This window comes from Varanus komodoensis, unplaced genomic scaffold (assembly GCF_004798865.1).
Source record: "Varanus komodoensis strain SLA01 unplaced genomic scaffold, ASM479886v1 scaffold40, whole genome shotgun sequence".
NCBI lineage: Eukaryota > Metazoa > Chordata > Lepidosauria > Squamata > Varanidae > Varanus > Varanus komodoensis.
The window spans coordinates 6,153,441-6,170,585 of record NW_025335942.1 but is presented as its reverse complement, the minus strand read 5'-3'; the positions used below and the strand labels follow the sequence as shown (position 1 = coordinate 6,170,585).

Below are 17,145 nucleotides of genomic sequence, written 5' to 3'. Positions count from 1 at the left end.
GTGTATGAGCAGGAGAATCTGCCAGTGCTCTAGCTGAATGCAGCCTTTGTAGTAGAATAAATGCTTGAATACTTGGGCCCTCTGCTCCTCTGTGCCCCCTGAGATCTAATTTGCAGCTTTAATGTTCTGACACAATCTGACTCTTTTCTGGATTTTCTTCATTTCAAATGTATCCTTCCTATTCTTCTGCATTCTTCCATGCAAGCTTAATTTGCTTCTTTCATTAACCTTCCTCCCACTCCTTATATGTTCTCCGTCTCAAATTATTCTCCTCTTGCCTCTTCTCTTCTTCCTAACCTCACTTTCCCCCATCATATTTGACAAATATCTTGTAAATAACCATTGCTCCTATTCCATCGTTCCTCATCTCTTGCCTCACTTTTTTATCACCATCTTTACTATGCTCCTCATTGTCTTCTTTTCCCTTGCCATGACCTCCTCCTTCTCCATTATCTCTTCTCTGGCTCAAAGCCCCTGGCCAGGGCTCTGTGGGAACCAAGCGTGCCTCCTGTAACAGACCCCAGTAGCTTCTGCAGTGTTTCAAGGCAGAAATCGAGCCATTCCTGGCCAACGTTCAGTTTGGAAAGTGTGCCTTACGAGGGGAAAGCTGAAAACCACCGACCTTCCTGGGAATTATCAGTGTAGTCTTTGTCATTCTACTCGTTTTCTGCCTAGGAAGAGGGGCAAGGTTTTCCTTCCTCTGCAAAGATGTTTCCAAGTCCATCTGCCAGATGTTTCTTCTTTTCACCTCCACCCCTGAGGTGGGAACCTAGCTGAGCAGCAGAGTGGATGTAGTGGAAGAATCTGGCACGGACTGGTCATGCAATGAGCCAGTGCTGGGAATGCAGGTTGTGGGAATGTGGTTAGCTTTGGACCAGGGTTTCTTCCAGGAGGGCAGCCCCCAGTGCCCTACCAAGTCTTTTTACAGCGTTGGCAAATTACCCCCCCCCCACACACACACTAAACTGGAGACTCCATGCTCTGAAGAGACCTGGATTCATTCATCATGGCTTGCACTGGTTCCTGTGCAAAACGAATCTGAGAAAGGGAGTGAGAAGGGGAAAGGAGCAAAGTAACTCTCAGGAGATCCCAATTCTGAAACTGACCGGCACCTGTATGACGAACACAGGCTGAGAGGAAGCTGTAAGAAAGAAGCCTTAGAACATCAGAGCTGGGTCTGTGGGAACTGTTGGGAAAATTCAGCTCAATCCTGGCAGAAATGGGTTGCTTGTGTGTCTTTGTGTTGTAAAATGCCTGCACCCCTTTCTCAGGAAGCACCCCAAACTTGCAGGCCAGGTCACTGTTTGGCACTTGCTGTCACTTTAAGAAGGGGACGTGGTGGCTTCCCCCAGAAGCTGCCAGGGCTGCTGTTTTGCTTACCAGTTAGACCTGCTCAGGCTGCCAGGTAACGGCCTTGCAAGCGCCCCCATTTGCATGCCAAGACTCACAATGGTCCTGTGCCTCAGTGATCCTTATGTTAACGTCCTGCAATCTAACGCCATTGTACTGAGCCCCCTCTGCAGGCCTCTCGCCTTCCCCTGACTCTGTTCCCCTTCTTTCTTCATCAACTGCCCAGTTGCTGGGCCCATGTGACCCAGAATCTATAAAACACTCTGTATATGTTCTAAAAGGTTGTGGCTGCCGGGGAGATGCACTGCCCGGGAGCATGCTGCCGTAAGCACTGCAGGGCTCCTGGGTGATCTTTCCATAAAACTGCCGAGGTTCAAGGCAATTCCATCGTCCCTGCAACTCCTGGTAATACAGTCTCGCCAGTATTAAGAGGCCCTAACAGAACCCAGAACCAAAGCCATACCGTCCATTTTCTCCTCCTCTCCCCTCTCAAAAGAGTGCTGTGAGGATTGAGTGAGCTAATATAGGTGAAATGCTTCAATTGCTCCAAAAGTGCTACGTTAATTGTAGTATTAATATTCCATCTTTCTTTTCCTCTAGAAATAGCTCCCTGGTTGCATGTATTCAGAGCAGAAAACGCCGTTGACTTCTCTGAGATAACTTTTGATCCAAGGCAAAATGAACTTATTGTTGGAGCAAGGTAAGAGGGTGCTTTGAAAAAGAAAGAAAGAATCTTTGCAGGGAGAATTTTTCTTGTTTGAAGGCCTCTGGGTCAAAATGATTTGCTTCTTTTCAAGGCTTTGAACTCTCAGTCCCTGAATGCAGAACTAAGAATTCTGGGTTTCTGCACTGAATGTGGGTCATAGATTCTAAAATGAATGGGTACCCCAAGGAAGTTCAGCAAATGCATCTTTAGAAGGTACTACTAGAATTAGAAAAGATAATTTTCCCTTTCCCCTTCCTGCATTTTTAAGATATGGAAACAATCCCAGATTTCTGGATATGCTGTGATTTTTTTTGCAGCTGTTTACAGCTTCAACCTGGGCTTCCCAGTCAGAATAATTGCAGGATTCATTTCTGGCTGGACTGAATCATTTTACTCATAGTTGGTCACTGAGGAATTGCAGCTTTAAAGGACCAGCTCCCATATAGAAACCTTCACCACCTCCCTGTCCATAGACAATTAGCATTTCAAAGGGAAGGCTTTGACTGTAAACCTGCTGGCAGACACACCAGCTTTCTATGCACAGGGAATGTGTTATAAGGGAAGCATTTAAGCTTTCCGCCTGATGCCTAAGGTGAAAGTAGACATGCCAGATGTGTGGAAGTGTGCTTACTGCTGCAGTGCAAGCATCTCTCTACCCCTTCTGGGGCAACAAATGAAAAGCGGACTATACGAGTTTGTAGCAATAGCCCAATTTGAACCAGGAAAAGCCAGCTGTGAATGGTGCCAGCATGCCATTAACGCCCCTGTTTGCAAAAATTCCCCAGACAATCTCAAATCTGTTTTAAAATGCTTGTGGTTAAAAAAAGAACGGATAAATACCCAAATGGATGAAGGTATGCATGTCACTTCCGAAAAGGTGGGCTGCTTACTTTAATGTGTTGATTTCTAGAGGGTTTTTTTCCTGTTCTGTCCAACTTAAGCTAAAAAATGGCCAGAAAAAACCTGCTGTGGTGGCTATTTAAAGATGCCTGCCTCTCCTTTCACCCCCTAAAGTGGCATTTTCTAACGAGAATGTTACCCTGTCATTCTGCCACAAGTCTCAGGTGTTGTTCACCTCAGACCAGCACAGCGAATGGGTGCTGAAAAGAGTAAGATGTCCACATAGGCATATATGGGAAGGGGAATTCCTTTAGGTGACCTGGGCCCAAGCATTTAGGGTGCTACGTATTGGTTTGAATCAGGCCAGCGGTTCAAATGGTAGCCAGCAGAGTTGGAAGAGGCCTGAAACAATATGTTTGTGTCGTCCAGTCGCTGTCAGCAGCCTCACTGCTCTATTTTGAACCAATGGAAGTTCCCGGACCTTCTTCAACAGCAGCCTCACGTGGAGTTCATTACAATAATGCAAATGAGATGTTCCCAGAGCATGTGGCAAGAATCTTCTGACCAATGGCTAGAATGGGCAATTGAGAACCATTAGCTTCACAAAAGAAATATATGCATAGGGAATAAGGAGCTGGTTCACACAACACAACAAACCATGGTTTGTCTGTTTTACCAATGTTGGCCTGTTGTGCCATCTGAACTCCATCGAGGTCTTCCAGTGTGGCAAGTTTGGTCTTCAGAAACCATGGACAGAAGCAATTCTCCATTGTATTGTTTCTCAGTGCCATGATGGCTTGCTGAGTTGTCCAAACCTGGAAATCACGGTTCATTGTTGTACCAGGGCCAGAACCAGAGAACCATTTGGCAAGAATGGCCCAAGTTTATATGTGCCCCACAGTTAAAGTCCCATCCATGTCTTGGGTGTCCCATGATATGAGAAGCAGAACCATAAAGATCACCTAATGATGTCTGCAGAGAAGAAAAAAGGAGTGGTTATTCCAAGCCTTATGTGGGAACTGAAAAAGGCCTTACGCTGGGCACCGAAAGCAGAGGCAGTGCTTGTGAGAGTGGACACACATGGAGGAAATCAGGGTGAATTAGGAAGGGAGCACAATTTCTTCCAGATTCCCCCTAAGTTTTTCTCCAAGAGAAAATCCTGAACTGCTAGTAAAGAGGCTTCTAAGCAAGGAAATACTTTTAATGCATTGACATATTATAATGAGGCTTTATTCGGGCTAAATTTGGGACTGGTAGCTGATAGCCCATGGACCAAACTGCCCTCCACAGGTGCATCTCACCTTGGCCCTGGTCGCCAACTTGCAAAGCAGAGATACACGTGGGAAGGGTGGCTGCCCGGGTTGGGGGGGCCCATTTAATGTGATGGGGCTGATTGTGCAGCCCTCGCAGACCCAGATGCTGACCTGGGGGCTGTGCACGACTGTTGTAGAGCCAATCAGAGACACTTGCAGAGGGAAAAATTGCTTCCCCGTCCCTTTGGGAATATTCTAGAGAGTGCCTTAAAAGATCGGTTCCTGTGGAGTAATTTATGGAGCTGCGTGCATTCTGTCTGGCTAGGAACACAGCGAAAGAGATAGGCACGCCTGCACTGCCACAGAGGACAGTGTTGAAATCCCCAGGTAAGCAGGGAGCAGTTTTTCGTAGACTGGAATAACGTTATAGCTCTTCTCTGCAATGATTTTCGCTTGCTTGTTATAGAAACACAGGAACCAAAATTCAGTGAGCGCCGCAACAATAGGAAGATTTGCACTGCAACCTGGGGATCACACAGCAGGGGCAAAGCATTCATAAAGCGTTGACTGCACCGCCAGTCGCTGGACCTGTTTTCGGTTTTGTCACAGCAGTGAGATCCAAGCTCTGCACAAGCAGCGGTTCCTTTCTTGCATTTTTGCTGTATGCCACATCTGCGCTGATCCGTGCTATAGCAAAATAGCAGAAATACACCAGGCAGTGAAGCCCCATTTCCACTGTTGTTACTGTTTTTCAAACCTTTTAAAATTTATTTCCACAATAAAAAGAAGGAAGTCTGTAGGAGAGAAGAATATAATATGTAATATCAACATTTAAACACATTCGTAAACAAATGTCTCCATCCACCATGGTCTCATCAAAACCATTCAATTTCAATCAAACATTTTGTCTAGTTGATAAAACTAGTTATAAATTCTAACATTGCTTTGTTTTTAAAATGACATTTGTAAAAATTCCATTTCCTGAAAGTTTATTAAATTGCTCACAATAAGCTTTCCATCTTTGAGTAATTTCTTTAACTGGTCTTCTATTAATCTGATTAGTTAATCTTGCCATTGTAGCACAAATACACCAGGCGAGAAAGCGCCATTACCCCTGTTGTGAATTAATAGCTCATTTTCCCCTGCTCTAAAAAACAAACCCAGGAAGGTGCTGTGAAAATCAGAACCAAGACTGGAAGATCATTTTAAGAGTCTGTAAACATGAGTGCAGAAGCAAGAAGCGCGCAAGGGGTCCACCTCAACCCTCGGCGTCTTGTGTGAGAAGGACCAGGGAGGTGGTGTCGGGGAAGAAGTGCCAGGTGCAGGTGCCTGTCGTTTTCGGCCAGGTCGTGCTAGGCATCCAAATAGTTTTCCCCTGGCATGAAGGTGCGCCACTTCGTAAGTGGGACTCCAAAAATAGGGAGCGAGCCATAAGGCCAAGCTGCATGCAGGCACTTAAGTCTATTTTCCTTCCTCTCAAGGAAGCACAAGCATCCTGATATGGATTGGGGAGTTAGCATGGGTGTGAAGCGAATTCGCTTTTGCCCCCGGCAGTGGTCCTTGTTTGGATCGGGGCTTTAATGTTCATTGCCCAAATGCGATCTGTTCGAACAAATCTGCTTCATTGCTTCGAGGCAATGAAAATTATAGGTCCCCTGAGCCTGATCCCAAGGTGGGGCAAAAGTTGAAGCACCTTTTACCCCACGCTTTTGGGGTCTTGCTCCAGGTCTGGGGAACCCTACGCTTACTTCAGCGTAACAAAGCAAGCCCTTATCGTAACTCGTTGTTTGAGCCGCTCCCTTGGCTTAGGGTCCCGGCAGGTTTAGCTATGGTTTTCCCAGTTGCAATGTGTGGCTGTGAAAGCTGGACCACAAGGAAGGCTGAGCGCCAAAGGATTGAGGCCTTTGAACTGTGGTGCTGGAGGAGACGCCTGCGAGTCCCTTGGACCGCAAGGTGATCAAACCAGTCAAACCTAGAGGAGATCAGCCCTGACTGCTCTTTAGAAGGCCAGGTCCTGAAGATGAAACTCAAATACTTTGGCCACCTAATGAGAAGGAAGGACTCCCTGGAGAAGAGCCTGATGCTGGGAACAATAGAGAGCAAAAGAAGAAGGGGACGGCAAAGGATGAGGTGGCTGGATGGAGTCAGTGGGTGTGGGCTTGGGTGGACTCTGAGGGATGGTGGAGGAATGTTGTCCATGGGGTTGCGATGGGTTGGGGATGACTTTGTGACTGAATAACAACAAGAAGAAGCTAGGAGTTGGGTTGGGATGTCATGTGATGCTTTTGCTTCCTAGCAGGACCTCGGTTACAGCAATCCCCCCAATGCCAGGAGGAATCCAACAGGAGGTGCCAGCCAATGTGCTTGGAAGTGATAGCTCAGAATCCTCCAGTATCCATCATGCTGTGCCAGTGGGGCCCTGGTGTGGAGTGGCCTTAACATTCTGAACGGAGGGGTGTCCTCAGTTCCCTAGTTCAATTGCATTCACTCTGTTAACTATTCCTTTTTTCACCCTAGAAACTTCCTCTTCAGGCTGCACAGTGAGGACCTTTCTCTCATCCAGGTAGGACATTCTCTGTGACAAAATGCACAGACTAATGGGCAAAACAAATGGGCATTCAGACGTGATGTATCTATTCTGAAGGAGAAGAATTTGGAATGCGAAAATTTAAATTGAACTCCAGTTTCGTTTTAAACAGAACGTTGTTTGCACTCAGTGTGTTTTTAAAAATAATGTGCTGCCAAATATCATCTATATAAAATACAAATAAAATGGACTTGTGAACAGCTTCCAAGGGATGCTTCCAAACTGGGAGGACGGGCATCAAAATGGCAAATGTAGCACAATGCATGTGGGGCAAACCCATCCCAGCGTCAGTTATAAGTGGATGGGATCTGAGTGGGCATCCATGAGCCGCTACGGAAGGAATCTGGGTATTGTGTTGCACAGCCCAAGGGGAAAGTCAGTCCTGCAGTGGAATAGGCAAATTCCGTATAAGGCATAATTAGAAAAGGAATCGAAAAGAAAACTGCCCAAACCTTTGTGCCTGTATGAATGTATTATGTAACCGCACTTGGAACGCTGTGTACAGTTCTGGTTACTGCAGCTAAAAAGGGTAGTGTTTATGTGTGGAGCAGTTGTTATTTTCCTCTTGCAAGTCAGTCTCATGGGCTCTTAGCTTCCTTGCCATGGGGAAGTTTTGCTCTGCTCAGTAACTTTCCCTTTCTTTTGGAAAGTTCTCCAGTTGAACACTCTTGCTTATTGTCTGTATAGTGAGGCAGGGTGGTGCAGTGGTTAAGAGCTGGGACTGGGACTCAGAGGATCTGGGTTCGAGTCCCCACTCAGCCATGGAGCCAACTGGGGGACTTTGGGCCAGTCACAGACTCTCAGCCCAGCCTACCTCACAGGGGTGTTGTTGTGGGCTAAGATCGAGGCAGCAGGAGGAGAATGATGTCAGCCTCTTTGAAACTTTGTAAGAAAAAAATGAGATATAAATCTAATAAAGTGTATGTGTGTGTGTGTGTCTGTGTAGAGAAAGCTAAATAGACCCACCATATCACTATATCTGTAGCTCAGCACAAAGGCATTTCAATTTTGGGGATTTCACAGCTCTACTTAATTTTAATTTACCTTTTAATTTCTGTTGCACTAGCAGCTAATGAATAACGATGCTCATTCAGGAGGCTCTGTGCCTTGAAAATAGTTGGATACTAGATTTTAATCATTCTGCTTTTCATGGTGATGTAGAATAGAGAGAGTTTTCTCTTTTTGCAAGCTTCTTTTTGTTTCAAATGCTTCAGTTGGGATGGGTGTGTATTGTTATTTATGGATATTGTGCCGTGAGTATATGCAAGCACTCATACAAGGGAACATAAGGAAAGATGGTTTCTTGGAATGTAAATATGGATGGGTTGGGAGACCACAAATAGGGTGTGTGAAGTGTATAAATACGAATGATTGCAGTTATACATTTACATGCCTGGAAATGTCACGAAGGAGTTTACCTCGAAGGCAGGGGTCCCTTAAGGGCATAATTCTATGCTCCAAGACAGTGTCTCAGTAGGGCATCGAGAGGGTGTTTGAATAGGAAGACAAGTGCTCATGTATTTAACTGAAATGTAAAGATTGGTTTTGATTTTGCTCTGGCTGTAATTTCTGTGCCGTCATACAACTGTCAGCTGAGACCAGGCGATCTACTGACAAAGTACCGTGGTACCTCGGCTCACGAACGCCTCAGTTCACGACCAAATCGGGTCGCAATCAGAAATTTCAGAAAAATTTTGCCTCAGTTCGTGAGCTCTGCATTGGGTGGCGACCGCGATCGCGGCCGTGTTGCCACATGAGCAGGATCGCCATCGCGCCCGTCTTCCCTGCACCATGATCGCTATCGCACCATGATCGTTTGGACTCTCCCTCCAAACAATAACCTCCCCCCGCACCTAGGTTAGTGTTCTCCACTGTCCTGTGCTTTGTTATTTTGTTGTTCTTTGTTCCTTTGTTTCAAATTTTTTTGATTAAAAAAATATTTACAGAAGGGATTAACCTTATTTACATTGAACCTTATGGGGAAATTTGGCCTGGCACACGACCAGTTCAAGGCGCTACCAGAGTCCTGGAACGGATCAAGTTCGCGAGCCGAGGTACCGCTGTATTGGAAAATTTTATTTATTTATTTATTTATCGATTGATATCCTGCCTTTTTCCTACAAAGGGCTCAAAGCAGCTTACATTATTTTCCTCCTCCATCTTATCCCCACAACAACCACCCCGTGAGGTAGGTCGGGCTGAGAGTCTGTGACTGGCCCAAAGTCACCCAGTTGGCTGCATGGCCGAGCGGGGACTCGAACCCGGATCCTCTGAGTCCCAGTCCCATGCTCTTAACCACGAAGCCACCCTGGCTCTCCATACCGCATACTAAATGGTTTGCTCTGCTTTCCCTGCAGCCTTCAGCTCAAGCATAGGCCAAATGCATAGTTTGGCTTTTAGTGCTCTGTTTTAAGGCTTGGGCAGATCGGCCTTTCTGCACTGGCTCATCCTGATTGCAGAACGAGCCTAACGTAAGATCGCAGCGTGCGCCACCAGGTCAACTGCGCTGTCAGGAACCCGGCAAGCACCGCTGGAGGGTACGGCTGGAAGGAGACGCCAAATACGTTCAAGTGCATTTTCACACAGCTTGAAGCGTTCTCTCGAAGCCGCTTCTCAATTGCATTTTGAATAATGCTGATCGCATCTCGGAGATGCCCGTAACTGCAATGTGTTGGTAGTATAACTAAGAAAAGAAAAGACAAGGAAAGGAAGACTTGAAATATGGTCTGTTCGGCAGAGCTGGAATAAAAGCTGAGGTTTGTGGAGAGACCATAAGGGAAACATGTGCTGTAGCACTGAATTAGGCCAATGCCATGTTAATGATGATTAGGAAAAAGGCTGAGATTCACCTGGCCCATCCCCATAATGCCTTTCTGTAAGACCACGGTGCAGTCGTCTCTGGGATGCTGAACACAGCTCCAGCCATTTCATACTGATAAAGAGATTTCTTAGCTAGAAAATGGGCAGGCTTGGAGTAAGAGGAACTGTTAACGCACTCGCTGCATTTCTGTTTAGGAAAAAAGGCAAGGAAGGAAGAACATGGGAGAGGATTGTAAAATAATGCATAGTTTAGAAATCGTGGATGCAGGATTCCTTTTGCTGCCTCCTTAATAATTTCAGGGGGAGCCCAGAACTGGCTTCAGGGCAGATGAAAGAGAGCCTTTTATGCGATGCAGAACAAATGTGTAGAAGTCACTGCTACAAGATGTGGTCTGGGGTGGGGGTTACAACCCAAGAATGCAAGTTCTTGCCGGAACACTTTTACTCTGGCTTGGGTTTGCTGTCCTGTGGGGAAGTGCATGGAAGAGCAGGATTGGTTTGTGGTCCTCTGAGGGCCGTAAGCCCCTGGCTGGAAGAGTCTCCTGAAATCCCGGACTCTGGCCGCAGACCGGCCAGCGCAGCACCTTCTGCCCGCATGTCCTAGGAGTGTCTGAGGAAGGAGCGTACAGCTTTCTGCATGCGGGGCCTAGGCTGAGCTGCTTCCTTTCTGGCTGCAGCCCCGTCTTCTTTACTCTGAAACTGCAGTGGGCCGAAGAAATGGGGTGACAGGCCCTTCCTCCATGGGTGCCTCCCCAGCTTTGTCGGAGTTAAACTCGGGCTTCTGCTTCTTGCTCTGCTTGCCCGTCTCTTCTTCATGGGCTTTTCCAACAGGTGAAATGGCCCATCTCTCTGTGCATCACTTTTAGGACCCGGTCACTGCAGGCCTTGAATCCACAAACAATCTTCTCGGAGCAAAGAAGGGCAAAATTTGCTTTCGGAGTTTGTACCGCTGGTGCAGCAATAGCCACTCCGTTAATGGTGTTAATGGGCCACTAGACTGCTGAGTGTGGCTAACCGGGGTCGGTTTGGAGTAAAGTGTGCCTAGGAATCCCGGAAGGCCCCTGCTCTGCTTGTGAATCGGCAGAGACACTGGGCTTGCGGTGGTGAAGGCAGGGCCGTTCTCCTGTCCCTCTGCCTTCTGAGTTTATCATGCCTCGGACACGCGTGGCCTGTGATCCGGTAGCCCCTGCCACCCACATCCCCATGCAAGTTGCTCGTAACACTGCCCTGTTTTCACACGGGCAGGATCCGTGCACTGTGTCACCATCACACGGACATTGTGGGGTGCTTGTGCAGACCCACGGCTCAGCGTGAGGGTCTTGTCCCCCCAAATCAAGAGCCACAAAGAGCTGAGCCCTGCTAGCCGTAATCCTCAGCGTTAAATGCTATTCTCGGTTGCCTTTTACCTTAAGAGCACGTTTGGATACATCACATAACTGGGAAGGAAAACAGATGACAGTAGTAAAAAGACAACTACATGAAATTATGTAGCTAGCTTTTTCTGGCACCGTGTAATTAAACCACCTTTGGAAATGCAGTGTTTTGCCAGGATCTAATTACAAGCACCATCTGCCTAAGGCATGCTCTACCATCTGTCTGGAAGTTTGTTTCCTTCGTGTCTGTTTGTTTTCTGTTTTTTGTTTTTAGAAGGGAGCTGTATTTCTGTTTGTATGGAGGTAGATGTTGTTGCTGTATCCGTCTAGTTTGTGGCATTACGGGGATAACAGCACAATGGTTAATCCAAACAGAATCTCCTTCTCTTTCCTTCAAAGCTCGCGGTGCTTCTGCCTCGACGGTTTTTCTTTTCGTTCGTGATGATACTCCTGGGCTTGACTTCCTTTCTCCAGCTGAACATCCTGCAGTGTCCCAAAGTCTTCACTATTCTTGTTATTCATATTATTATTCATATCCTGCCTTTTTCCTCTTGTGGGGAGCCCAAGGTGACTTCCATAGTTCTTTGGTATCCTCACAACAACCCTGTGAGGTAGGTACACCTGTGAAGGAGTGACTGGCCCTGGATCCCTCAGGTCCCCGGACTCATTGCCACGCCACGCCAGCTTTCCTGCCTCCTCCAGGGAATCTTCCTCATTTCCCTCTTCAGTGCCTTCTCTTTTCATAACCCTCCACAAAACCCCCAATTTCTCAAAACCCTCTTCATCCTCATCCCAGATCCAAATTAAATCACGATACCCATCGCATAATCCAGATGTATTGCTCCTATTTTGCCCTTCCTTCTGTCTTTCCTCCCTTCTCCTCTGAATTTAGGCTGGGTGTGGTTTAGGGGCAGGGATCGCTCCCTCAGTCTCTCTCTTGCTCTCCATCTCTTGCTGTACCATAAAAATATAGTAAATAACGTGCCTAATGATCAGGCTTGCCGTGGTGTTTGAAAGGCAGGAACTGGAGCAAAGCAGATAAAAAACAGAGAGTGAGAGCTTGTGACTAGGACCACATCAGGTTTTATATTTCAGTTTTCATTTCCAATCTTGGGTATCCAAGGCGATGGGATCAATCAATGGACTGGGTGGAATCAAGTAGGGAGAATCAGCCTCTTTGGGGCTTTGGATTTCCAGCCGTAACCATGTGGAAAGGTGTGAATCAAGCAAGCGAACAGCGGAGTTTAGGCTGTCAGCTTTTCAACCAGCTGCGATATTTGTGCGATCTGTGGGCGAACGGTTTCACGACGCGAGGTGCACATGATCACAGGCTACCATTGTAGCAGATAAAAGCCAGCTTAAAAGTTTGGCTACAGGAGTCGCTGGAGGATTTGGGTACCTGCACGAGGTGGCCTGGAAGCAGTGCCTGGGGCCTAGTTCTCTCTCTCTCTCTCTCTCTCTCTCTCTCTCTCTCACACACACACACACACACACACACACACACACACACACCACCTTATTTCTCAGCACCTGAGCCATTTTCAGGCGTTACCCGAGGAGGCTCCGGTGCGGGGACAGAAGGGGTGCCACCTTTATCCTGTGAACTCCGGGGCTCCGAGTTCGCTTGACTGGGCAGGGGGCATCGCGGCAGCTTCTGCTGGCCTCCACGTCAGCAGGGGGAGCCCACGGAGGGCTGGCCCATTCCTCGGCCGCACCACACGATTCCTGTCCCTTTGCTTTCTCTGTGGCTCTTTTGGGGCTTGATGCCTTTCCATTCCCTTCTGATGTAGCTGGCAAGCGTGTCGCCATTTGTGCCCATCTTCATTTGAGCTATTCAGGGGTTGTTTAAAAAGCTCCTTGCTTCTTTGGGGGAACAGCTGGAAAAGCCGGTTCTTTGAAATCCCTGCTGACTTTTAGTTCCTTTTATTCTGAAGTGAGCTTTGGGGGGATCTGTGCCAATACTTGGGCCACCTGATGAGAAGGAAGGACTCCCTGGAGAAGACCCTGATGCTGGGAACAGTTGAAGGCAAAAGGAAAAGGGGACGGCAGAGGATGAGGTGGCTGGATGGAGTCACTGGGGCGGTGGGCGTGGGCTTGGGTGGACTCCGGGGGATGGTGGAGGGCAGGGGGGCCTGGAGGAGTGCTGTCCATGGGTTCGCGATGGGTCGGACACGACTTCGCGACTAACAACAGCAACAACCACATGCCGCAGGGTCTGTCACGAAGCACCACCGTGCCAGTATTTTTTCTTAATGCACCTTGTCTTCTGCAACACACGTTCACAAATACAGCAAGCATCCACTGCGTTTATGGTGAGAACAAGCACTGTACAGCCATCCATGGAGTTATACTTGTGGGGAAAATAGACGGAGTGAGAAAGGTCGTGTGTCTTTATTGTTTGCTTTTACAGAAAAAGCACATGCCACATATCACGGTAAGATGCTGCAGTTGCAGCGGAAGTGAGATGTGATGTTCCAGGCAACTAAAAAAGAAAAGGTCTGGTAAAAAGTGTCGTGCAAATTCATAGCTGTGGGAGAATGCAAGATTAAATTGTGTGGTCATTGACAGCTCTGTAGTTGCAAAGGTGTGCAGTGAAGAATAGCTTCATCCTTCCCCGTGGATTCCCTGCCTGCAACTCCCATCAAAATCCTTGCAAGAAAAGATGAGGAGAAAAATGGGGAGCAGGGGAAAAGTCGAGCTGATGCTTCCATTCCAAGGGGCTTCTTTTCTGTCGTCACTCACAGCAATGTAGGTGTACAGTGAAAAAGCAGCTTAAAAACCATGCTGATTTCCTGCCTGCAAATCCCGTGAAAATCCATGGAAAGAAAGAAAGGAATGGAAGCTGGAGGGAGTTGTGGCTGAGGGAAGGTGGGTGGGAAAGGTTGCGAAGCAGGTTCTGTAGTTTTAAAGCTACTCCCAGCAATAACAGATTGATACCTCTACAAGGGACACAGGATTTGGTAGAACAGTGATATCACCATCTCCAAAAAATGATCATAAAAAAGAATTCTGGGGAGTAATACAGAAGCATGGGACAGTTTTGGGTTGAACACCTGTGTAGATTGACCCTTATCACGCTTTCAAAATTCACAGTGTGCCTTGATAGAAGGAGTTTCAAAAGTGATGTCCTGGCATCTTATCTCCACAAACTCCTTTTTGTATTTCATAGTGGTTTAAGAAATTCTTATATGTGCATTGGTAAATCTGTTCCTGACTCTTGTGAAAATGTGGTGTAGTGGCTTAGTGGGTTAGACTGGGGACCCAGGAGATCTGGGTTCTAGTCTGTGCTCAGACATGAAACTCATGGGGTGACTTTGGGCCAGTCACAGACTCTCAGCCCAACCCAACCCACGCAGTTCTTGTTTTGAGGATAAGTCCAAGGGGGACAATCATGTAAGCTACCTTGAGTTAAGACATGACAAGCTTCGTATTCCCCAGCCTTAAACTGGACTCGGGCAAAAATCTGCAGAGGTTCCACAGAGCAGAAGCAAAGCTTGCATCTCCCTTGTTCCTCCACCATCTCTCTCTGCCAACAGCGGGATTGTCGACCATGTCTCCATGGAAACTGGTCCCTCAGCAGAGAAATAATTGACGATTGCAACTTTCACTTAAACCCTCCATTTGTTGAGGAAAGAACCCTTTCAAGTAGAGCCGAGCGTCAGTCCCACATGGGGAAGGGGACTTGCTCCCGGGCATGATTTGAAAGTGATACACTTCTTATTAAGAACTACATTATTGATAAAGGATAATGTTTGAGTCTTCATATACAACACAACAGTAGGATCTTCAGAGAGGGAAAGGGCTTTCCAACGCAGAGTTGGGTCCAGGTGGATGTTGAGCCAGGTACCTTGCAAGAAAGGCAGGTGAATGTTTTAGGGTTGCCGAATGGGAGGGGTGGGTTGGAGGAATGGCCTTGTTTTTGCCAGTGGCTGTTCACCCACAGCCCTGCAGAAATTCATATTACATCTAGATAAGCATTCTTCCCTGTTCATGGCTGCATATTGCAGGAACTGAAGAGGGGTCAGTGACATTGGTGAAATTAAAAGTGCTTTTGCTTGACTTTTGGAACAGGAGGGGCTGGCCAGTTGAATATTTAGGCAAGGTTTTCAGTCAGGATGCCTGTAGTTTGGAAGTGATGCCATTGTTTAACAGTTCGAGGGTAAGGTCACCTGTGCCCACCTCAGCCTTAGATGCTGCAGGTACAGCTGGTCAGCCTGCAGGTGTGTCCGGGGCACCGTTTCTGGTCCAGTTCTGAGAGACAAATAGCCAAGGATGTGGCTCGGGTGCTTCGAGGAATGTGTCGTAAGTCCTGTTTGTTTGACCTCTGCTCTTTATGGCTGGTGACGTCAAGCGGAGCAGGATGGACGGGCCGGACTCAGGATATAATCCGTGGCTGGGTATGAATGTGCCTTTGGGACTTGTAGACATCAGGCTGAACCCACAGCCCTTACTTGTGTATGTGTGTGCCATGATGTGTGAACCCGGAGAACGTGGGTTATGTAAAGGTTCAGGGTCCTTCCATAACCCTGAAACAGGCCACTTTTAGCCCTCGTATAACCCGCCCCTACCAGCTTGGCACAACATAACCCCTCGACCCTCGAGCAGGCGTTGTATATCCAACACACCCGCCCCACAGCCTCGTTGTGGGCTGAATGACCCGTGTTGCACGAACAGCCCCAGTGCCTCCTTGAGAGAGAAGATGAAAAACATGGTCGTGGAGCATGGAGCTGCTCCGTAAGAAGACTTCCGTGGACTATAATAACCATCACCCAGTCAGAAACATCCCTTTTGTGAACTGGGTGATTGAGCAGATGGTGGCTATGCAGCCTGGGTAATTTGGGCCCTCTGGAATGAGGTGGATTAGCTCGGGCCCATTTCAGTCCCAATTCTGGCCTGGGTTTGGCACACAAACCGCTGCTGGCATTCTGCTGGAATTACCTGTGCCGGAAGAAAGATGTGGGTGAGCAGCCCCCTTGATTCCCGTGGGATGTTCAGAAGAACAAATAAGGCAGTCCCCTTCACATCACATCTGGCCCTAAATTAATGCATTCACCGTATTCCGGTTGATTCAGAATATGCTGATGTGGGATTTCGCGTATTTGAAATCGGTGGGTCTCTGTAGTCCTCTGAACTGAATTCTGTGTATTCTGCTTGCCTTTGTTCACCAACTTCTCTCCCTCTGTGTCAGCGTGTGGAGTGGAATTGTGATGAAGCTACTAAAAAGGCCTGCTACAGTAAAGGAAAATCAAAGGTGAGTGTGATCCCCGCAGCCCATTTCCTAGATCTGAATGAGCAAATGTAACGAGAACACAAGACAAGAGAACTTAAGAGAAACCATGCTGGATCAAAACCAAAGCCCATCCGGTCCAGCACTCAGTAAACAGGGAGGCGGACCAGCTGTCCAGGGCCGTCTTCACGCATGGGCCTGATGGGCGCTTGCCCATGGGCCCCATACTAATCTGTGTATGCTAACCCTTGGAAAATGGGAAAACTTCCAACATTACAGTCGGCGTAGCTGTCGTAGGGGCCCAGGACACTGCTTTGCCCGGGGCCCATCATGCCGCTCAGGCGGCTCTGCAGCTGTCCGCAGGATCCCTCAAGCAGGATGAGTGCGAGACCTCCTCCTGCAACGGGTGTGCGCAGGCAGACCACCTCTGGTAAAGGGGCAGCCCGTGGCCAGCAAGGCTGGGAGCCAAGGAGAGCCTCCTTCCTCACTCGCCTGCCCAGCCCCCTTGCAAAGCCACCCAGCGTGGCGGCCGTCACCACTCCCCGCGGCAGCACATTCCACAGTGTGAAGCAGGCCTGCCTTTGGTCTGTCCTCGGCCTCCCACTGATCAGCATCACGGCTATCTGTCTAGTCCAGGGGTCCTCAAACTGTTTGAATAGGTTGAAAGGCCACGGGGACTGTTGCCGGCCGGTGAGGAGGGGGTGCCTGGGGCGCGGGCCGGTGAGGTGCCGTTAGGCATGCGCGGTGTTGGCTTGCTCGCTCGCTCGGAGATCTCCCGGCGAGTCCAAAACCATCTCCGAGTGAGCCAGCCAGCGGCGAGTGCGTGCATACAGGAGGCAGGCGATGGCAGCGGCTCGCTCACTCGCTCGCTTGGAGACCGTCTCAAGCGCGCAGGCAGGCAGCAAACAGTGGCGCAGGCCGGAGGGATGGCCATGGCGGGCTGGATCCGCCCCGCGGGCCGTCGTTTGAGGACCCATGGTCTAGTCCTT

At 48.3% G+C, this 17,145-nt stretch overlaps 1 protein-coding gene across 1 annotated transcript in view; it reads left to right on the top strand.

Moving 5' to 3' along the window:
- The window catches only part of SEMA5A (semaphorin 5A), a 73,268-nt gene that overhangs the window by 6,190 nt on the left and 49,933 nt on the right, over positions 1-17,145 (top strand). The window contains exons 2-4 of the mRNA XM_044442896.1: positions 1,951-2,050; positions 6,667-6,712; positions 16,118-16,180. Of these exons, the coding sequence (XP_044298831.1) occupies positions 1,951-2,050; positions 6,667-6,712; positions 16,118-16,180 (209 nt within the window). The remainder of the gene's footprint in view (positions 1-1,950; positions 2,051-6,666; positions 6,713-16,117; positions 16,181-17,145) is intronic.